The following is a 20,967-nucleotide window of genomic DNA, read 5'->3' as shown; positions in this document are numbered from 1 at the left end:
ATCTGAAATAGAGCCCTGGGTCTCCGGCTGCGTGCAAAGTCCTTGGACTGAAAGGATCCCAGACCTGGTCTGTCCAGACTTGGACGAGCCCTTCTAGAGCCAAGCACCTGCTCCTGTTCCTGCTCCAGCTTATGCCTGACCCCACCCTGGGGCTGCGGACCCTGGCCCTCTCAACCTGTGGGAGCTTAGACACTAGGTGCACACTGATGTCTGTCTGTGGCCCCGACGCCAGCCTCGTGCCTTGTTTGGGCCAGAGCAAAGGAGGCTGGATGCACCAAGCCTGCAGGGTCAGCACCAGCCAAGGCAAGAAGGGGCATTATCAACAGGTAAATGGGGGCATCTCAGAACCCAGGGGCTAGGAAGCAGCAGGTTCTGGGAAGGACTGGAATCGGGGCTGATGAGCCAGAGTGAAGCCTGAAGGCTTCTTTCATCAACTTTTATCACTGCTTCTCTGAGCACGCCGGCCTCACTCTCCTCTCCATGGCCAAACCAGCATCCCTGCTTCCATGTGATTAAAAAATGACCACTGCCCAGGGAACACCAGCCCAGGGCGCCTTCCTATGCCAGAAAGTAAGGAAGTGTTCAAAACAGGAGGGAGAAATGTCAAAGGGACATAAGTGCCCACCTGAATGGGCTCCCACGGGCTAAATTTGGGATAATTTGAGCATCTAAACGACGTTCATCCCTGACTGCACCTGTGAGAGCAAAGCCAGTGCCCACAAATCCCACCCGAGAACAATGCTACTAATAAAGAATCCACAAGTTCATACCAATAATTTTTAAAATTTTACGTAGAGGAAGAAAAGCTCTTCTCAACTGAAGAATACAGAAGAAATGATATAAACAGAAAGTTACCATTTTATAACTAATTGATTTAAACAAGAATCCATAAAAGACACTGTAACCACTGGGTCAGAGAGTCTTAGGGAGCGGCAGGTGGTGAAATCTGGGAGATTCCACCTTAACCAAATACTTATTAAATGTAACCTCCCCATCATAGGCTGCTGACATCATGAGTCTCCTGGTGGGACCCACAGTGGGGAGACTTGCCCGGGGAGTACTCCCAGCCGCCTCACCCAACCTGAGGGTAACTGAAGAAACACCAGATTCCCTACAAGACATCAATGTCATAAAAGACAAAGGACAATTGAGGACGTGATCCAGATCAAAGGTGACCTGCGTTTAAGGTTGTGACCAGCTCTAAAGGACACTGTGAGACTAAATATCAGATAATGGACTAAATATCAGATAACATGAGCTAAGTATTAGCTAATGGCACTGTATCAGGGTTAAATTTGCACAGGGTGATAATTATATCTGGGTTAGGTAGAAGAACACCCTCGTCCCTGCAAGATGTATGCGGAAGTATTTACGGGTAAAGCCACATGTCTGTTACTAACTCGAATATGGTTGAACGACAACAACAAAATGTGGGTGGTGTGTAAGTCGAAAGACAGGTGAAGCAAAGGTGGATAAAAATGTTAGCAACTGATAAACTTAAGTGAAGAGCATATGGGTATTCATTGAACTATTCTTGTAACCTTTCTACGGGTTTGGGGATCTTCAAATAAAAGCAGGGGTGAGGGGAATGGCCATGACCAATGGCCCCTGAGTTGACGGCTTCCCTGTTGAAGAGCCAGGGTGAGAACGGAGTCAGTCAGTGCTTGATGCCAAGGTCCCTGGGAAGGTATTTCCAGGCCTACTTCAGTCAGGGAGTTGCCCTGCTCCAGTCAGCTGTGGCCCTGGGAATGGGGTCAGGTTCATGTGACAGGCTGCGTCCATGTAACCGTGTAGAGGGGAAGAGGCAGCGTTTCTTTCAGATGAGGACACATTATGGGCTGCAGAGATATCCCAGTGGGTGTGCACTGAAGAACCTCCCCCATCCCAGCACTCCCCACCTTCCTGAGGATACAGAGAAGCCCTGAAGATCAACCATCGTGCTAGTGGGGTGTCCCAGCTGGGACATGGGGGCTGGGACCCGCACGCCTTCCTGCGGGGCCCACACCTGACTCCACCTCGGGCCACTCTCCCCCGCTGCTTCAGGAGCAAAGCCAGTGCCCACAAATCCCCAAAACGTTTTGCTAGTTTGCACGTGGTAGGGAACTACCATATTTTGAGCACCAACTGTGTATCTCTCAATAACCTTACGAGGTGGGTATGGTTTCCCCTATTTTAAAATGAAGAAACTGAGGCCAATGAGAGTCAAGGGCTTGCCCAAGATCATACAGCCTGTGAGGGCCATGCTGGGGGGACAGTAGAGGTGTACGTGACACCCAAGTCCTACACCCCACGTCCCGTCCCGGGTTTCAGAGACAGCCCTCAGGCAGCCAGCACTCCCAGAACAGCAGGGGAGGGCTGGGCCCCAGGCTGAAGCAGCTCTCCTACGGCTGGTCCTGGGGCAACAAGATAAACAGAGTCCAAGACGGGGGGAGGGAGAAGAAGGAGCCACAGCCGTGTGGCAGGACTAGGAACTCCCAGCCAGGACCACCTCGACATGGGAACAGCCTCCTTGCTTCCACAGATAAATGGAACAACTTAACGAAAGTCAAACACCTGGCACACAGCAGGCGCGCAACAGATTCTAGCCACATCTATAGTTGTCACTGCTGCTGTTGATAAGCCTCTGATGCTTGTAAGAAAGCTCTTTGCTTCAAAATAAACAAATGGGACCTAATCAAACTTATAAGCTTTTGCCCGGCAAAGGAAACCACAAACAAAACAACAAGACAGTCTGCTGATTGGGAGAAAATATTTGCAAATGATGCAACTGACAAGGGCTTAATTTCCAAAATGTACAAACAGCTCATACAACTCAATAGCAAAACAACAAACAACCCAATCGAAAAAATGGACAGAAGACCTCAATAGACATTTCTCCAAAGTAGACACACAGACGGCCAAAAAGCACATGAAAAGGTGCTCAGCATTGCTAATTATTAGAGAAACGCAAACCAAAACTACAATGAGGTATCACCTCACACCGGTCAGAATGGGCATCATCAAAAAGTCTACAAATAATAAATGCTGGAGAGGGTGTGGAGAAAAGAGAACCCTCCTACACTGCTGGTGGGAATGTAAATTGGTGCAGCCACCGTGGAAAACAGTGTGGAGGTTCCTCAAAAAACTAAAAATAGAGTTGCCATATGATCCAGCAGCCCTACTCTTGGGCATATATCCGGAAAAGACAAAAACTCTAATTCGAAAAGATAAATGCACCCCAGTGTTCATAGCAGCACTATTTATAATAGCCAAGACAAAGAAGGAACCTAAGTGTCCGTCGGCAGATGAATGGATAAAGAAGATGTCGCATGCATATATATATGATGGAATACTACTTGGTCATAAAAAAGAATGAAATAATGCCATTTGCAGCAACATGGATGGATCTAGACATGATCATACTAAGTGAATTAAGTCAGACAGAGAAAGACAAATACTATATGATATCACTTATATGTGGAATCTAAAAACTAGTACAAATGAACTTATTTACAAAACAGAGACAGACTCACAGATAAAGAAAACAAACTTATGGTTCCCAAAGGGGGAGGCTTGCAGGAAGTTCTGGAAGCTGTTCCTGAGGGACTCTTCCTCACACCTGCACCTCGTCCTTCCAGTGACCCCGCACTCCGCTTAGCGCCTCCAAATATGACCAGCTGCCGAAGGAGGAAGATTCTGTAGTCTGTAGTTGAACCCTCACTGACACACTCTTCTCGGCAGAGACCCCTTCTGGACCCCTCAAAGTTCCAGAACATTCTGTTATCTCCCAGGACTCTGTCTGGGTGGCTCATGGGATTCATTTTGAATTTGCCACAGAGAGTGAGCTCCCAGGCATGCGAATCTGTGACCCGAAGAAGAGTGATGTTGACTCTTTCGTTCCCAAAGGCTGTGGTGAGGGCGGGGTGGGCTGCTCTCAAGGTTACTTGATTTTATAAGCTGGTGCAACAGGGTCTTCCATGCAGCCAACCGGAAGGAAGCCGCTCCTGTACTGAGTCACTTGGCTGTCTTTGAAGGTGAGCTGCACTTTAAATGGATGTCAGGCCTGCAGACCGGTCCATCTGTACCATTTTTCTAGGTTCCACATATATGCGTTAATATACCATATTTGTTTTTCTCTTTCTGACTTACTTCACTCTTTATGACAGTCTCTAGATCCATCCACGTCTCTACAAATGACCCAATTTCGTTCCTTTTTAGGGCTGAGTAATACAGAGGCACAGATGTAGAGAACAAACGTATGGACACCAAGGTGGGAAAGTGGGGGGAGGTGGTGGTGGGATGAATTGGGAGATTGGGATTGACATGTAGACACTGATACGTATCAAATGGATAACTAATAAGAACCTGCTGTATAAAAAAATAAAATAAAATTCAAAAATTCGAAAAAAAAATGGATGTCAGGGAGTAGCGTTTTGAAGTCACTGGGTCCGTTATGCACGTAGCAGAAGTTTGGCCAAGGAATCAATGTTTATGACGGAGTCCTACAGGGAGGGCAGTCTCCTTCCTCAGTGCTCTAGCCAGTGCTTCTCAGCTCAGTGTGCGTTTTATATATATATAAATGTATGTGGGGATGTGGGGATGTACAGAGTGCATATGAACATATATATATACGTCTATTGTGGACTGAATTGTGTTCCCCCAAAACTCACATGTTGAAGCCTTAACCCACAATGTGATAAAATTTGGAGACAAGGCCTTTAAAGAGGTAATTAAGGTTAAGTGAGGTCATAAGTGTGGAGCCCTAATCCAATAGGATTGGTGCCCTTATAAGAAGAGAGAGAGACACCAGGGATGTACACACAGAGGAAAGGCCACGTGAGGCCACAGCGAGAAGACAGCCATCTACAAGCCGAGGAGACAGGTCTCATCAGAAACCAATCCTGCTGGCACCTTGATCTGGGACTTCCAGCCTCCAGAACTGTGAGAAAATAAATTCCTGTTGTTTAACTCACCCAGTCTGTGGTATTTTGTTAAGGCAGCCCAAGCAGACAAATATAATACACACACACACACACACACACACACACACACACACACACACAAAGAGTCTCCTGAGAGGGCAAAAGCAATGTCATCTCAAGAGCAATAAGCACATCCAGTCCCAGTGAGACAGGGTGGGACCTGGGACCCTTTATTGGAGAGTTTGCACCTGGACAAACGTCTCCTTGAGCAACAAAATACAAAGACACTTTAAGGGACCGAAAATAACTGCATGCTTGTGCAGTTGGGGCAGAGTATGAACAATAAGATACAAAAAGGCCAAAATTCAACTGCCACTTCTGAGGTGCTGGGGGCAAAAGCAGGGTTTCACGCATGACCCCTGCACACGGCACCGCCAAGGGGGTGGGCAGACCACCTAAGCCACCCTTCTGGATCGACCCACCAATCTGCTGGGACCCATGTCCCAGTAAAGCCTCGCCTGAACTTCTCGTCTGGCTTCTTATTGATTTCTATTGCTTCAGGAGTCCCAGAACCCAGGTCAGTTACACCAGGACTAGATCTAATCCCGGAACTCGGGCTCCCTCAACTTTCTGGAGCTCAGAATCCGCACATTCAGAGTCACAGCACTTCATACACATCCTCTCTTTTGTTTTTGAACTTTTTAATACGGAACATATCAAACCTGTGCAGAAGTAGAGAGTCTAGTATAATAATCCCCCATACACCCATCACCAACTTCAAAAATTATCAGCTCACGGCTCTTCTCGTTTCATCTACATCCCCACCCTACCACCCAAAACCCCGATATTTTGAAGCATGTTCCAGACATATTATTTCATCTGTAAATATTTCAGGATCTCTAGAAGACAAGGACTGGACCCACTGACACACACACTCTTTGTTTTCCTCTGAAAGAGTTCTTTCTAATGCATCCCGTTCTCCCTTAGCCATGGAGAAAGAACTCAATACCTTCTGGGTTTTCCCAGCGGGTGGGGATGACGGCCAAGTGCGGGCTGGAGGATCAGGGACGGAAGGTGGGGCAGACAGAGGGAAAGCCTCAAATGCCCTGCTGAGGTTCACAGCACAAAACCAGCAATAATGGTGTCCACTGAAAGAAAAACACACACGGTAAAAGTTATGAGTTAAGTTTTTTTTTTCTTGGTTTTTGAAATGATTTTATTTTTTAAAATAGATCTTTATTGGAGTATAATTGCTTCACAATACTGTGTTAGTTTCTGTTGTACAACAAAGTGAACCAGCCATATGCATACATATATCCCCATATCCCCTCCCACTTGAGCCTCCCTCCCACCCTCCCTATCCCACCCCTCTAGGTGGTCACAAAGCACCGAGCTGATCTCCCTGTGCTATGCGACTGCTTCCCACTAGCTGTCTATTTTACATTTGGTAGTGTATATATGTCCATGCTACTCCCTCACTTCATCCCAGCTTACCCTTCCCCCTCCCCATGTCCTCAAGTCCATTCTCTATGTCTACGTCTTTATTCCTGCCCTGCCACTAGGTTCATCTCAATATCAAAAAAACAAACAACCCAATCCAAAAATAGGCAGAAGACCTAAATAGGCATTTCACCAGAGATGACATACAGATGGCCAAGAGGCACATGAAAAGATGCTCAACATCACTAATTATTAGAGAAATGCAAATCAAAACTACAGTGAGGTATCACCTCACACTAGTCAGAATGGCCATTATCGAAAAATCTAGAAACAATAAATGCTGGGGGAGAGGGTGTGGTGAAAAGGGAACCCTCCTGCACTGTTGGTGGGAATGCAAAATGATGCAACCACTATGGAGAACAGTATGGAGGTTCCTTAAAAAACTAAAAATAGAATTACCATATGACACAGCAATCCCACTACTGGGTATATACTCTGAGAAAACCATAATTCAAAAAGAGACGTGAGTTAAGTTTTATTTGGGGACCTTATTGAGGACCATAGCCTGGGAGACAACTTCTCAGATAGCTCTAAGGAACTGCTCAGAAGAGATAAGGGAGAGCCAGGATATATATGAACTTTTTTGCTGGGAAAAACATGTAGTCAAGCATCACAAGATGACTGCCAAGCACAAAGAACAGATGTCTCAAGTTAATGATTTTAGGGCTTTTCTCTGTACAGGAAGATGCAAGAATCTGGGGTCATTAGACGTTTTTCCTTAAACATGCATCTTAACTAGCTAAAAGGTCAGTAAATCTAACGCACAGAATGCTTCCTGGTTTTCTCCATCCTGAATTCCCCTCAGGGCACACTGGTGGTGGGCAAGTGCAGTGGCTAACAGGCTTGATCCTATAGAAATGGAAAGGCAGGCAGCATTTTTTTCTTTACAGTGGTTTCTGGCATTGCATTTTTGTGACTTTTCTGTTTCGTTGTAACCTTGACTCAGTACCTATACCATTTTGAGCCTGAAAATGCACCCCCAGCCCCGCAGTCTAAGTTACCTTCTTTTGTCAATAGAAATCTATTTTTACCTCCTTAAGAAAAAATTTCACTCTTAAGTGCACGTCTCTGGAGGGGAGTGTTCGGGGTTAAGGACCAAGCCCTCAGGAAGGAAGCCTCCTGCCCTTGGGGAGGACACGTCCCCACTCTCGGCTGGAGGAAAGCGCGGTCCCGCAAGGACTGTTTCTCCGTCTGTAAATCGAGGTGGACGCACAGAAACTAAGTTGGGTCGTTTTAAGTTTTTACCTCTGAAACGCTTAGTGAGAAAAAGAAAGGAAAACACTTTTCAGGAGTGAAAAATCCCAACAAAATGGCCCATTCCCCCGTGAGGGGTGGCCCTTTGCCCTCCTGCGGTTCAATTTCTGCCCATCCAACCCGTGGGAAAGCGGGAGACATCGCCCGCAGGCTCAGAACTGCACGAGTTGGTTTAACACGGAAAAGTGAATCAGCAGCGGTCAGATCACGCAAAGGCCAGCGTTGACCTGCCTCTCGGGCAAGGGGCGGACCCCGGGGCGGAGGGAGAGGGCCTGGGGAGGGGTCGGGGCGAGGTCGGGGCCGGACGACTGGGAGGGAAGCGGAGCGGACCCCGACCGTCTGGACCCGTGAGGGGCGGCTCTAGACGCAGCGCTCCCGGGGATGGGCCGGGCCAGCGGGGAGGGGCGGAGCGACTGCGGGGACGGGGCGGACCTGGGGAGGCGTCGGGGCGAGACAGGCGCCGAGCGGACAAAGGGACGGGAGAGGGGACCCTGGGCGGGGCTCGGGGCGGAGCTCGGGGCGGAGGGGCGGACCCCGACTGGGCGGCCCGGGGAGGGGAGAAGGGAAGGCGGAAGGACCGGGCGAGCCCGGCGGCCGAGTGCTGAGCGGCAACCCCTTCGCGCGGCGGCCGGATCCGCTGAGTCCCGGAGTCCCAGCCCCGCCGGCGCCATGGAGACGCGGTTGCTGTGGTTCTGCAACTGGAGCGTGTTGGGCGTGTGCGCGACGCTCAAGCTGCCGCAGATCTTCGCCGTGCTGGGGGCGCGCAGCGCGCGGGGCATCAGCCTCCCGAGCCTACTTCTGGAGCTGGCTGGGTAAGGCCGGGGCGATCTGGAGCCGACGGGAGCCCGGGAGACCCTCGACTCTAATACAGTAGGGGCGGGGGAAGCGGAGCCGAAAGCGCGGGCCGCCGGGAGTAGCGCCTGCCCGGGCCGCTCACTTCCTCTCTGAATTTGCTGCTTCCCCCAGCCTTGCGCGGTAACGAAAGACGGCGCACGCCCATTTTACAGATGAGAAAACCGACACTCAAGGAAATCATCACTCCAACCATTAGTGACAAAACTAACCATCCAGCTTAGAGCAAGGCCGCTTGCACGTCGAGGCTCTCTCATCTGCATCCTCCCTAAAGCCACCCCCCACCATCCCCCCCTCCGTTCTCGGGTCTCGGTTTCCTCGCTTGTAAAATGAGGGGTTGGACCTTCTGGCTTTTAAAAGTTACACCTTTGCGGGCGGGGGGCGCGGGGTGTCAGAGAACGTAGAGCTTTTTGGAGGGAGAGGAGGACTTGACTGGGACTTGGGCTTTAACTGGCGCTTGAAAAGCGGGAGCCGAGACTGCTCCAAGAGCCGGTTTTTCTATCAAAATCGGGAATGGGTGCCCTGATCCAGTATTTAAAAACCTGAACGTGACGGATGTTAACTAGACTTATTGTGGTGATCATTTCACAATATGTACAAATATTGAATCGTTATGTTGTACACCTGAAATTAATATAATCTTGTATGTCAAATATACCTCAATTAAAAAAAAATTTAAAAGTACTCTTTTAAATAAGCAAAGTAATAATAATAATAAAGACCTGAACGGTGAAAAACAGAGTTGTAAGACTTGGTGGGGAAGACGTGAACCCAGCAGTCTAGCTCCTCGCCCTGCAAGGCCGGGCCCCCTCCCCTCTGCTCCTCGACAGCCGGGGACCCCAGTTACCCTCCGGCGGCTCTGAGGGCCGGTCCTCAGCGGAAGCACTCCTCGGAGGGGCAGTGGACCCCGGTTTCCCGGGCTTGAGGACCCCGGTTTCCCGGGCCAGAAGGAAGGCAGGGGGGAGAGAGGGAGAAACAGGAGACCTCCAGGGCACAAGGGGTGAGGGGCCACCCGTGGACCTGCGGGGTCCCGCCTGGGACACCCCCATCTGAGGGGTCAACCGTAGGATGTATTTGAGCCACAGGCCCCTTGGGGAAGCACATCCTGCCTCAGAGCGACCCCAGTTCTCTGAGGAAAGCAGATAATTACTAGGAGGAGAAGTTCCCCATTCGGGGCAGGGGAGGCCCTGATCTGCGCCCCAGGAGGGGAGCCACCTTGGCGTCCTCAGGCAGGAGAGGAGGTAGCCACGTAGAGAAAGGGGCCCTCCAGGCAGGGGCCCTGTGATCAGAAGCCTGGAGGCTGAACTGGAAGCAGTGAGGCCAGAGAAAGAGGCAGAAGACATGACCTTAGGTAACATGCTTAAAGCATCCGTGTGTGCAGATACAGCGCATGTTGTCCCCATTTCACAGATGGGGAAGCCGAGGCCCCAGAGGTTAGTAACAGCCGGGGATTGTGAGCCCAGCACCCTAGCCCTGGAGTCTGCACTCCACTTAGGGCTCCACACTCAGCAGGTGATGCCTGCGGGACCAGGCCTGGCAGCCTCGGGAAGGTGGCTCAGCAGGCAGTGGAGGGGCAAGCGCTGGCTGGGGTCACCCAGAGTGCCGCCTGGGTGAGGGCGTGGGGCTTTGTTAACACCACATCCTGGCTTGAAAGGTGTGAGCCATTACGTCCACGTGGTCTGTGGGTTCTGGCTCACGCTGGGGGAGCAGGGGGCCTGAGGGGTCCTCACAGCCTGGGTGCGGGGACGGAGACAGACCCTGAGGGGACAGTGTGGGCATTTCGATTCTGAGGGAGTTGGCTGGCCAGGGTGTGAGCTGGGAAGGCAGGAAGCTGGGGCCTCTTCTTCTGAGAGGAGTGGGACTCTGGTGTCTGTGTCTCCCACCCTTCCAAGCCGAAGCCTCTCCAGAGCTCGAATTTTCTTGAGGAACTGAAGAGTTGTCCCTTCTGTCCCCACCGCCAGCCTGGGCAGCACTCTGGGAGGCCACCAGGCTCATCTAGGGATGTCCTTCGTCTTCAAAACATGGCCTCCCCAGCTCGCTGCTGGGCCCTACGTGCTCAGTCACTTAGAAGCCCTGCCCAGGAACCCCACCCAGGGATGGCTCTCGGCCCCCCCTCAGATATCTTTCTCGGCCTGTGCGGCTGCTTGGGTGCGACCTTCTGAGGGATCTGCCTGGGATCTCGAAAGAGCCCAGCCTCAGAGACAGGCAGGCCCGGGTCCAGAAAACCCTGTCTCTTCTCATCCTGGTCGGTGGTTCTGTAAAATTCATAAAATTTGTCTGTAACTGACCATCCAAGGGACTTGACAGACACCAGTGCCCAGCTTCAGAAATCAGGGAGATGATTAAAAATTGATGTTTCACCCTTCTTATTCTGTACCTCCCTCCTTGACATTTGCAGACTCCCGCCACCAGTTCTAGGGTTTTGCAAATGAACCTGTGCTCCTGGGTGGCGGCCAGGCCTCCGGGCTGTGGGTCAGGTTGGTCCGAGCTCAGATGCGCCCTCCCTCTCCCCAGGTTCCTGGTCTTTCTCCGGTACCAGTGTTACTACGAGTACCCACTGCTGACCTACCTGGAGTACCCCATCCTCATCGCACAAGGTAACCGACGCCCCTGTGCCCAGCCTCGGCCCTCGGGGCCCCTCCTCCCTCTCACTCAGAGCCTTTCTTTTCCAGGTCTCATCCTCCTGCTGTGTGTCTTCCATTTCAAGGGGGATGTGAAACGGGCAGCGCCGTACATCGTCCTGTATCCTTTCAGCAGCTGAGAATCCGAGATGGAACTGGGGGTGTTCCTTGCTAACAGGACGTTATTAAGCAGGGTCCTTTACCAGATATGTATTCTTTTGGTTAAACTAAAAAAAAAAAAAAAAAATCCCCAATGCAAGATTCCATGTGAGCAAATATCTCCACAGCCTAGAGATGCTCTAGAACAGTCCCTGCCCAAGGGCCACCCCTCTGAGACCAGGGAGCCCCATGGTGCCCTGACCCACCAGGTAGACTTAGTACCTCACTGCTGAGCTGCAGAAGCACTCCTGCTAAGAGCGACATTGTCCAAATGTATTCTTTAGGGGAAGGGAGATATTTCTTCCTTCCCCAAAAATGTCCCCATGTAATAACGAGTATGTCTGGCGTGTAACACGCTGCCACTAACACACCTGGTCAGCTTGGCTTCTTACTGCCTGTTGGTGGGTCTGGGCTCCTGATGGCTGGTTCAAAGTGAAAGTCAAGACATTAGGAAGGTCTCCGTGGATTCTGGTCAGCCACACAGACCTATCCCTGCTAACATCACTCAGCATCTTCTGTGAACGAGGGCCAGCCTTCCATCTTCACTCTCCTTGTAAAAACTCTTTTATTCTCTTGTTGAACTTCACTCTCCTTAAAAGGCCAGGAAAGCCTTTTAAATGGCAGTCAGTTAATCCTGCCACATCTGTGAAATGATCTGAGCTGTTTATTTATATGTCTTCAGGGTGGAGGAAAGAGGGAGGGGACGGCCAGGTGCGCTGAGCATGTGAGGAGGTGGGTGTGGAGTGGTGGGAACTCCCAGTGCCACTGCCATCTGGGTGGCCTTGGGCACTGGCCTCTAAGCTGCAGTCGCCCCATCTGTGAAGAGCGATCATAATGCCTACCTTTTAGGGTTGTTTCCAGAACGAAAATACCAGGAGCACAGGACAAGCTGAGGAGGTGGCAGGGTCGTGGTGGCTCTCGTGCTAAAAGCCTGTCTGCAGAGGGGAGCTGGGTGCGGACTGAGTCCTGACCCTCTGCTGTTCAATGGAGTTGTAAGCCCCCTGACTCAGTTTCCCTCTGCAAAAAAGAGGAATCGTGTGGCTCTACTGCCCCTCAACACTTCAAGGTCAGCCCCAGCTGGTTAAAGGTTTTTGAAAACAGAGTACTTTGAAGAAATGAAAAGCATTGTGTGATTTACTTTTTAAATAAAATGCAACAGCTTATCTTTGTGCAAATGGTGAGGCTGTAGATTAGAAAACTTAGGTACTGATGGCAACTCTGTAGTGTCAGCAAGATGTTTTATGACCTCCTTCTGCCAGTTGTGACTTACAGAGAGCCGATAAGCAGGGCAGCCATATTAACAATGCATTTTTTAAAAAGTAATAGTATGTTCCAGATATTACACAGGACATACTTATGCTAAAAAAGTATTTGTTGTTGATCTGCAATTCAAATTTAACTTGGTGTCCTGTATTTTTATTTGCTCAATCTGGCCACTCTACAAATCTCTAGGATCTCAATTGCTGGTGCTACTGCTGAAGTTTTATAAAATGTATAGTTGGAATGAATGGAATGAGGTGCAATGGTACAAAATTGGGCAACATTAGTTTAAGACTTGAATTAGAGAGTGTGCAAAAAGCAGGATTCCATCCCCCTAGATTCAGGCTGCCTTTCTGGTGTTGACTAGTATCTAGTTCTACTGACTTTGAGCACAGGGCATTGTCTGTTTCAATCTCTTCATTTAAATAATGTTATTAATTATAATCACAGCTGCCTGTTGGGTCCCTACGATGTGCCACAAAGATAAGCAAACCAAGGCCCAGAGAAGGCAAATGACTTGCCCAAGCTCACAGCAGAGGCTCCTGGCCGTCCCCTCCCTGGCCTGGTCACCACCTCCCTGTGTTTGCTTCTGCTTCTCTAGCTGGGCTCTCTTCCTGCAGCATCACTGAGCTTGATGAAAAGCCATTATCATTCCTCCCATCTCCTAGCATTGCTCACCCCAGCCGCGTCATTTTTACACTGGAGTTAGTGGGAAAGAGGAAATCAGTAAACAGCTTCACGTGACACCAGTTTTGCAGAAGACGCCTGCTATATCATTTGAACCTAAGTGCTTCACTGTTGACATTACGTTGGAGAGGTCTGCATGCTCAGGAGTTAAACCGGCAGTTAAAATCATCTGGGACGTTCCCAGCCCTAGGATCGGTCCGAGAACACAGGGTTCTTTGTAATTTTCTTCCAGAATCTGCTTCTGTGCTTTTGAACTCCTAGAAGGTGTTCACTTGGATCATTTTTGTCTTTTCTGAATCTGACGAGGTCTAGCAGAGCTGTTGTTCCCAGTTCCACACTTAGCTTAGGTATGTAACCTCTCTGGCCTCGGTTTGTTTCCACACGCACGGGGTTGGGAGGGGAGTGGAGCTGCCGGCCGAGCCACTGCTGTGTCCCTTAGCACGTGGTAAGCTATGTGTCTGCTTGGTTCCTCCTCACCCTGCAGAAGTGGATCATAGATCTGGCCATGGTGAGTAAATCGCCCCTGGAGAAGAAAGTGTGTTCACAGCAGTCTGTCTACCTCTTCTCTCCATGCCACCTGCCCTGCAAAAAACTTTACAGATCAAATGTTCAACCTGCTCATTTTTCAGCTGTACCAAAGGATAGTGGGATGAAAGCCTAGTGCTATCCAAATATTAAAAACATTATTCTCACTTAAATGTACGGCACAATTTTTTTACTTCCCTTTTTTGGGGCCCTAGAGAACCAGATTGGGATCGGGTAGGTAGTAGTAGAATGAAGAACTGAACATAAATTAAAGAGTTTCAGGTTATTATCAGGTTAATAATTACACATGGGCCACGTACTCATTATTTTTCTAACTTTGCCCCCCCCCCCCGCAAACACTTTTTTTTTTCTTCCTTGGAAAAGGGTAAGCCCTATACTCTTTTTCCTTCCTTGGTTAAGGGCCAGAAATTCCCTGCTGTGAGAATAGGATTCTGGCAGTGGGTCCGGAAGCATTTGACCACAGATCAAACGGTGGCTGACGTGAACTTTTCCACCCAGTGGGAAAAGAAGGAGCAGAACTAATCGTGGTCACCGCCTGCCACACCCAGACTCCTGAACTTCCACTCATTCTCCCTCCAGCATCTAGTCGGAAAGTGGACTTGGCTCTCAACCTTATGACGTACGGAAAGCAGATTAGTAGGGTTACCACGCTGACAACAAATAATTCTTTAGTATAATTATGTCCCAAATATTCCGTGGGACAAACTTGTGCTAAAAAATTATTTGTCGTTGATTTGAAATTCAAATTTAACTGGGTGTCCTGCACGTTTGCTAAATCTGGCCACGCTACAAATAGGGCATCTCTAGGCTCTCCGGAGCTGCCACTGTGGTCACGTGGGTGCAGGTCTGGTTGTTTGGGGGATGGTGTCCCTTCACCCCCAGGGACATCATCCCGGGAATGTGCCGCTACAGGCTCGTCAGGAGTCAGGTCCAGAGGCCGAAGGCTTCGCGTTTTTCTGTTTCTTCTGTTCCCTTCTCAGCGAATGCTCTATTCTGACCACACGGTGATGCTCTAATAGTTCATCAACTGTAGTTTCCTTTTTCCCTTGTCAAGCAGGGACTGTCCACAACACGTGTTTCCTGGGTGCCAACTCGACAGCAGCCACTGGGGCCTCGGCACAGGGTGGCTGGCTTGAGGGTCCTGGAGCCCCAGAGAGGAGAAAGCGCTTGGGTTTCAGAGCTCCCGCGGGGCAGCAAACCCTAGGATCCTGTAGGGGAGGGATGCTGTTTGAATTCACGAAAAAGCCAAGTTATAGAAGGTTTACGGTTCTATGGCTTTCAAGAGCGAGTCCCATTTCAGACCGACAGATGGTTTCCACGGAAGTCCTACACTGTGCTTTCGTGGTTAGATAAATTGATAAGTCACCTCCTCCTAGTTCATTCACAAAGATATGATTCAAGTACTTAAAAATGACCGGCGCAACAGCCTGAGCACGCTTCTCCTCTCCCGTCCTGTTCTCTACTAGACTCTGTGTTACGGGAAAACCTAATAATCTGCAGTTGAATGTGTATCATAAGATTGTGCAGGCCTTGGTTATGCCCCCAAACAAGACCACTTCATGATTCTAAAGATGGCGTTTTCTCCTGGAAACCAGTTGACGGGGTGTTTCAGCTGATGGAAAGCCTGGTGAACGGCAGCCTGGGCCCGGCTTAGGGTGGAGGGTGCTATACTCTTGCCTCGCTGGGGACCAGAGGGCAGGAGCCTCACCACGTAGCTCATCAGAACAGCCAGAAACTCAGAGCCGAAGCGCTCCAGCTTGCTGCTTTGGGTGGATGAGTCTGTCAGTGCAACGCAGCATGGTTCCCCACAGGCTCTAAAAACACCATACTATCTATACATCTGTTTGTTTTTGGCAGGTGGGGACAGATAAACCTTTGTAGTCATTGCAGATTCTTTCTCTCAGCTTCCAACTACCTGCTGCCCGTCAGTTACTCACTAAGCAGTGGAATTGGTGGGTTATACATAAATGTCCCACTGCTGCGTCCATTCTTTATCGGGAAACTTGGGTTTTGTCCTTGTGCAAGTTGGTTATCACTTGACATGAAAATTTGGCTTCAAAAGCGATTTCAGGGGATTCCCTTGGTGGTCCGGTGGTTAGGACTCAGTGCTTTTCCGCAAGCCACACGACGCAGCCAGAAAGAAAAAGAATGCTTTAAGCATCTGGTGTATCTAGTTTCTGGTGAAACTAAGGAACTCCTAACTTCCTCCTGTTTTATCTTCAAACAGAATTTCTGTACTTTCATCAGTGCAGCCAGTAAGTTTGCACAGCTCCAGTACCTGTGGAAAAGCAGGGACTCAGGAGCCGTGAGTGCTCTCACGTGGAACCTCGCTTCATATACCTGTGCCGGTAAGAACAAGCCTCTAATTGGTGGGGTGTCCTTGGTCGGCGTGGGGTGTCTACCCGGAGGAGTGCGGTATGTCATAGACCCTTGAGCTTAAATCCTTTGCAAGTAACTATTCAGATAGACCCTCCCGTGTATCCATATTTACAAGGCTGATTTAATGCACACCACTCTCCATTGTCTGCAAGTTGCTAAAAAAAAGTGAAAGCACACTTTTCTCCAAAAATCTGGCCTAGTATTAACAGTCCTCTCTTGTTGTTTGAAAAGCATCATGAGTTTGGTTGTATTGAATCCACTAGCTTGTTTTAAAAATGTGAATGTTTATGATGTAACAGATTAAAGAGATGAGAATCATACATTGCCTTTTGCGAATGAATGTGATTTGCAGCAGTGGAGTTTTTCTGGAGCCATAGTGTTCGGTCTCAACTTTAGAATTTCCACTGTTCATTTGGATTCTTGCAGGAACTACCTAAAATGAATATATGCTATATTTAGGTAGGAACATTTAAAAATTTCAGAGCTATGACATTAATTAGATTTACTAGTTTTAGATATTTGAATTATACTTCTTCATGTTGCGTCTGTATCTTAAAGGACCAGCTTCTCCATCGAGGGTTCTCTTCTACCCACATCTTTCAAGAACAGTTAGCACATATTCCTGCATTTAAAACGGAAAGATATTAGCTAAATACCAAAATGTCTGAGAAGTTGATATTTATTGCTGAAATTTTGCTTTTACAGCAAGAATAATGACAACTTTAATGACCACCAGTGATCTTACAAGTAAGCAAAATATTTTTCTGCCCACTTCCTTTTTGAATTTTATGCCGTCTGTGCCTCCTTCACTTGTAAATTGTCTTAGGGTTTAACGGAGCCACTTAGCCCCGCTGGAGGCCAGCGACAATATATTCCTGGTCCTCATCAGTCACCATGTATAGTATTAAGCATCTACTTGCTGTACCTGGGATAGAATCTGCACAAGATAGTAGATTCCTATCTTCGTGAAGCTTCCACACCAGCAGTGGAAATGAACAGTGAAGTAATCACACAATTGACTATTGAAAAATATTGTGAAACATTTTTTGAAAGAGTAGGACAGGATGAGCACCTGACATGGGAACCTGACCTAGTTGGAGGGAGCTGGGGAGATTAATTTGAAGGAGAGAGAGATCGGGAGGAGGGAAGAGACTGTTACAAGGAGCAGCGTGTGTGGAGGTCGTGAGCAAAGAGGATGGAGAGAGCACCAGTAGGGCTGGCGTGAGAGCACGGGGGCGAGTCTAATGAGAGGGAAGGAGGTGGTAGGGGCCGGACGGTCCAGAGCCTCAGAGAATTGCCCACAAGCAGCAGGAAAGGGAGTGACGTAATCATTCGACTCCATGTCCTTGTTCTGTTCTTTTTAAAGGAATACTGTGATGGAGGAGGAAATAAAATATACCTGGGTTAACTTAAAGAGAATTTCATTAATTCCTTAGGTTGAGTTTTCAACTCCCAAATTAAGCATATAAATTTTTGGAAAAATGATTAAAACAGGTGGTGTCACCCATTCTATGAAGACTAGAAATATGTCCCTTGTGTGTAGACCTTTTAAATAAGCTAATCATTGTCTGAGAAATCTCGCTATAGAACAGAATGATGCATTTGCTAGTCCCTTCCCGGAGGCTTTTATCTTTGGTTCAAATGCTTTCCATCAGCTCTGAGAGGAGTAAAGGTGTTCTGGCCAAAGCATAAACTTGGGTCAAGTGGGGAAAGGAAAAGAGAGACCTGAGTCTTCCCTACAGGACTTCAAGAATTCTCTGCTTGGAAAGGAGAGTCAAACCATAATTAAACAACAAAACAAACCTCATGTTAACTGTGATTTGTTCCGTATCTAAGGTGACAGCTGTTCCTGAAAGTGATCAATATATATGAGAATAATCTTTTAAAAACAGTTTAGCTATCTTAAAAGTGTTTTACAACCCCAAAGATACATTAAATCTCATAAACCTTATTTATCAGGAGAGTGTTTGTCAAGTCACTAAGGTTATTTTTTTCTTTTTAACAAAGAGCCACATTTCCATGGTTACCTCAATATAAAACATGCTTTGACGTTTGGGCTAGTTTTTCACAATTACCTTAACTGAGTGCGGTGTACCACCTTTGCTTAATTAACATGGAATGTTCTGAGACACCACCATCCTCAAGACTTGAAAAATGAGTAACGGGGTTTTAAAAAGTTGTAGTATTTACCAACCAGAGTCAGATTCCTCCAAATTAAGCATTTAGGATGAAATTATTCATGAAATCAGGCCAAGTGACCAAAGGTAGTCATGATAAGAAGATCATTTTTCCAGAAATATTTGGAACCAAAGTTGTTCAAAAGTCCACATGATCCAGTTCTGTTTCATTTGGGGGGGGCGGGGCGGTGGGCTTCTCCTTAGAGGTGGTGATTTTGTTTTATGTGAAAACAGTATTTTTTAACACATACTTCTTTTTGACCGATTTCAGTTCTTATACGTTTTGTGATCATGCTGGCCTTAAATATATGGGTAGCAGCTACAATACTTCACTACCGCAAGACCGATGTGAAATCTGAATGATGGATACATTATTCCCACACACAAAGTGGATTTTGAATAACTGAACCAAAGGAAAAAAAAAGCTCATTGCTAAACCAGGTCTTTTATAAATTTAGCCAACTGTGCCAAAGGTATTTTAGACTTGGAAGAGCCCGCTTAAACACTTGTTTAAAAACATCGATTTTTAAAATCCCTGTCCCCACTTCATTAGGTTAAGGTAGGGCTCAGACATCTGCAGTTCTGATAAGGCTGGTGATTGATGGAAACCTCCCAAGAAGCCCATTTTGAGGAGACAGCGTTGACCGTTATTCTTCAAGTCATGATTAAGTTCCCTCCGAAGAGCTAACTACATCTACTTCTCAGCTTTCACAATCTTTTAAAAAATAAATCCTCTCCACAACACAGACGAACATGAATGGAGTGGGATTTTGCTCAAGTGGAATTGTAATAAATTAACAGAGTTCACTTTCTGGGACTAATGTTTAATTGTAATATAGACATAACAGGATGGCCTTATTGTATCATATTACCGTGTAATACCTCCTTAGGTTACAGCAAGGATCTGAAGGCAAGCAAAAATGTAACTGGCTTGAATTCATATACCAAAGTAATCCTTTAACTTCATACTGTGCCTTCAAGTAATTTGTAACAAAAGGTACCTGCAGTCTCTACTCATGAAGAGGCAATCCCAATATACTTTCTGATTCAAGCACAATGCTGCTGTTTTTAAAAGGATCACACCTACACAATACCATTACTGGAATTTGGTACAAAATACAGCTGACCTCGACCAGGTTTTGCCTATTGAAAGTATATGCAGTGCAGGGTATTGCTGGGGTCTACCAAGTTCTTATGGATTTTATTCTCATTATAGTATACTCTGAACATGATGTTAAGATTACTGTACACTGTGTTTTCCTGTAAAAGCTTATCAACTCTAACATTTTAAGAACTCTCTTTCCCCTAATAATTGAATGGCATTATTCTATTATATGCAGTAAGTAAATGATGCTTCCTAGAAAATATTTGTTTCCTGTGTAAAATAAACTTTATTTTGAACTCTTCTGAGTCTTAAAACTCAATTGTTTAAAGTGATTAGTTTTAGGTTATGTAAAGTGCAGTTTTAAAAAATATAAACTGTGGTTAATCCTTTTAGAACTACTGCTTGGGACCAGCACGAAGAGAAACATGGCATCTAAAAGTAAATAATAAATCACTCTGTAGTTTTAAAAATCATAGTTATCATTTAAAAAAATTCAAATGAGTCTTTTCTCATATGCAGTTATAATCTGACCATTAGTATAAATTATGTGATTTTTAGTCCAACATATTTTATTTAGATATACTTTATCAATGCTTAAAGCAACTCCTTGAAGAAAATATACTATCCTAGGTGAAGAGTTCTCCATTTCTCCCCTTTGGGAGGGAAAGGAACAAACATTAGAGCTACCCGATATTCTATACACATCATCATACTTAATCCCGCAACAATCCTATAAGTAAACAATCTCCATTTTACAGATGAAAACACTGAAGCCCAGACTGTATAACCTGTGCCAGATCAGATAGTTAGCAAGTATCCTAAAAAAGACCCCAAAAAAGTGCTTTCTAGAAAACCACCTGTCAGCACAGTATTCCTAACAAAACAGGCTCCCTGCCTCTTTTCCTTATCCTCGACACTCAAATGAGATTCTCAAGTTTGCATGCCCCTTAAAATACTGACATTAAGTCAGACACAAACGCCTAGTTGAAATTCGATTTTGTATTCTCCATGGATTAAATGATAGGGCTGAAGATTCCCAAGTCGGTAACCTTAGTTGAGACTTCTTTGCTATACCCATCTTTCAGGGTAGGTAATTTTGGGGGATAAATTTTAGAAGGTTGCAGCATTCCAGGACTATTTCACAGGAAAAGTATGAAAATGCTTATGTCTTAATTTCTTTTATTTAATTTTTTAATATAAAAAGCAGGCATAAAATACAATTACATTACTACAAAGATGCAACAAAATTAAAAAATATCATGGGGGTATGATTTTTGTTCAAGGGACAGCTGATCAAATATTCATGATTATCTAAACCATGCAGTTCATAACTTATTACAATTCCAAACACAACTATTATGGGGAAGGGAATCAAGGAGAGGCCCCCCAAGCATAATATTCAGCACTGTCACACAGTGCTTATCTTCAAAGTGCTTTACAAACCAGCTACGGTATCTTCACAATATAGGGAAACTGACATCTTATCCCAGGGGAGGAGCGGTGAGTCAGTAGCAGTGTCAACAGAG

General features: G+C 46.9%; 1 protein-coding gene across 4 annotated transcripts; it reads left to right on the top strand.

Moving 5' to 3' along the window:
- The first annotated feature begins 8,189 nt into the window (after nucleotides 1-8,189).
- Nucleotides 8,190-19,742, top strand: SLC66A3 (solute carrier family 66 member 3). Of its 4 annotated transcripts, none has more exons than XM_082425872.1 (7): nucleotides 8,190-8,467; nucleotides 11,022-11,104; nucleotides 11,180-11,249; nucleotides 13,685-13,742; nucleotides 16,008-16,128; nucleotides 16,865-16,906; nucleotides 18,608-19,742. In XM_082425872.1, exons 1-7 carry the CDS (start codon nucleotides 8,325-8,327, stop codon nucleotides 18,697-18,699), a joined length of 609 nt encoding a protein of 202 aa, XP_082281998.1. In that variant the 5' UTR covers nucleotides 8,190-8,324; the 3' UTR covers nucleotides 18,700-19,742. The 4 variants fall into 4 exon arrangements, 2 of the variants coding, with proteins under 2 accessions (XP_082281998.1, XP_082281999.1); XM_082425873.1 differs by lacking the exon at nucleotides 18,608-19,742 and adding an exon at nucleotides 16,986-18,110; XR_014253654.1 differs by lacking the exons at nucleotides 13,685-13,742; nucleotides 16,865-16,906; nucleotides 18,608-19,742 and having other exon boundaries at nucleotides 11,180-12,353; nucleotides 16,008-16,076.
- Nucleotides 19,743-20,967: the final 1,225 nt, after the last annotated feature.

The sequence above is a fragment of the Balaenoptera physalus genome, assembly GCF_965194825.1.
Source record: "Balaenoptera physalus genome assembly, chromosome: 15".
Taxonomy (NCBI): domain Eukaryota; kingdom Metazoa; phylum Chordata; class Mammalia; order Artiodactyla; family Balaenopteridae; genus Balaenoptera; species Balaenoptera physalus.
This window is presented reverse-complemented; position numbering and strand designations above follow the sequence as displayed.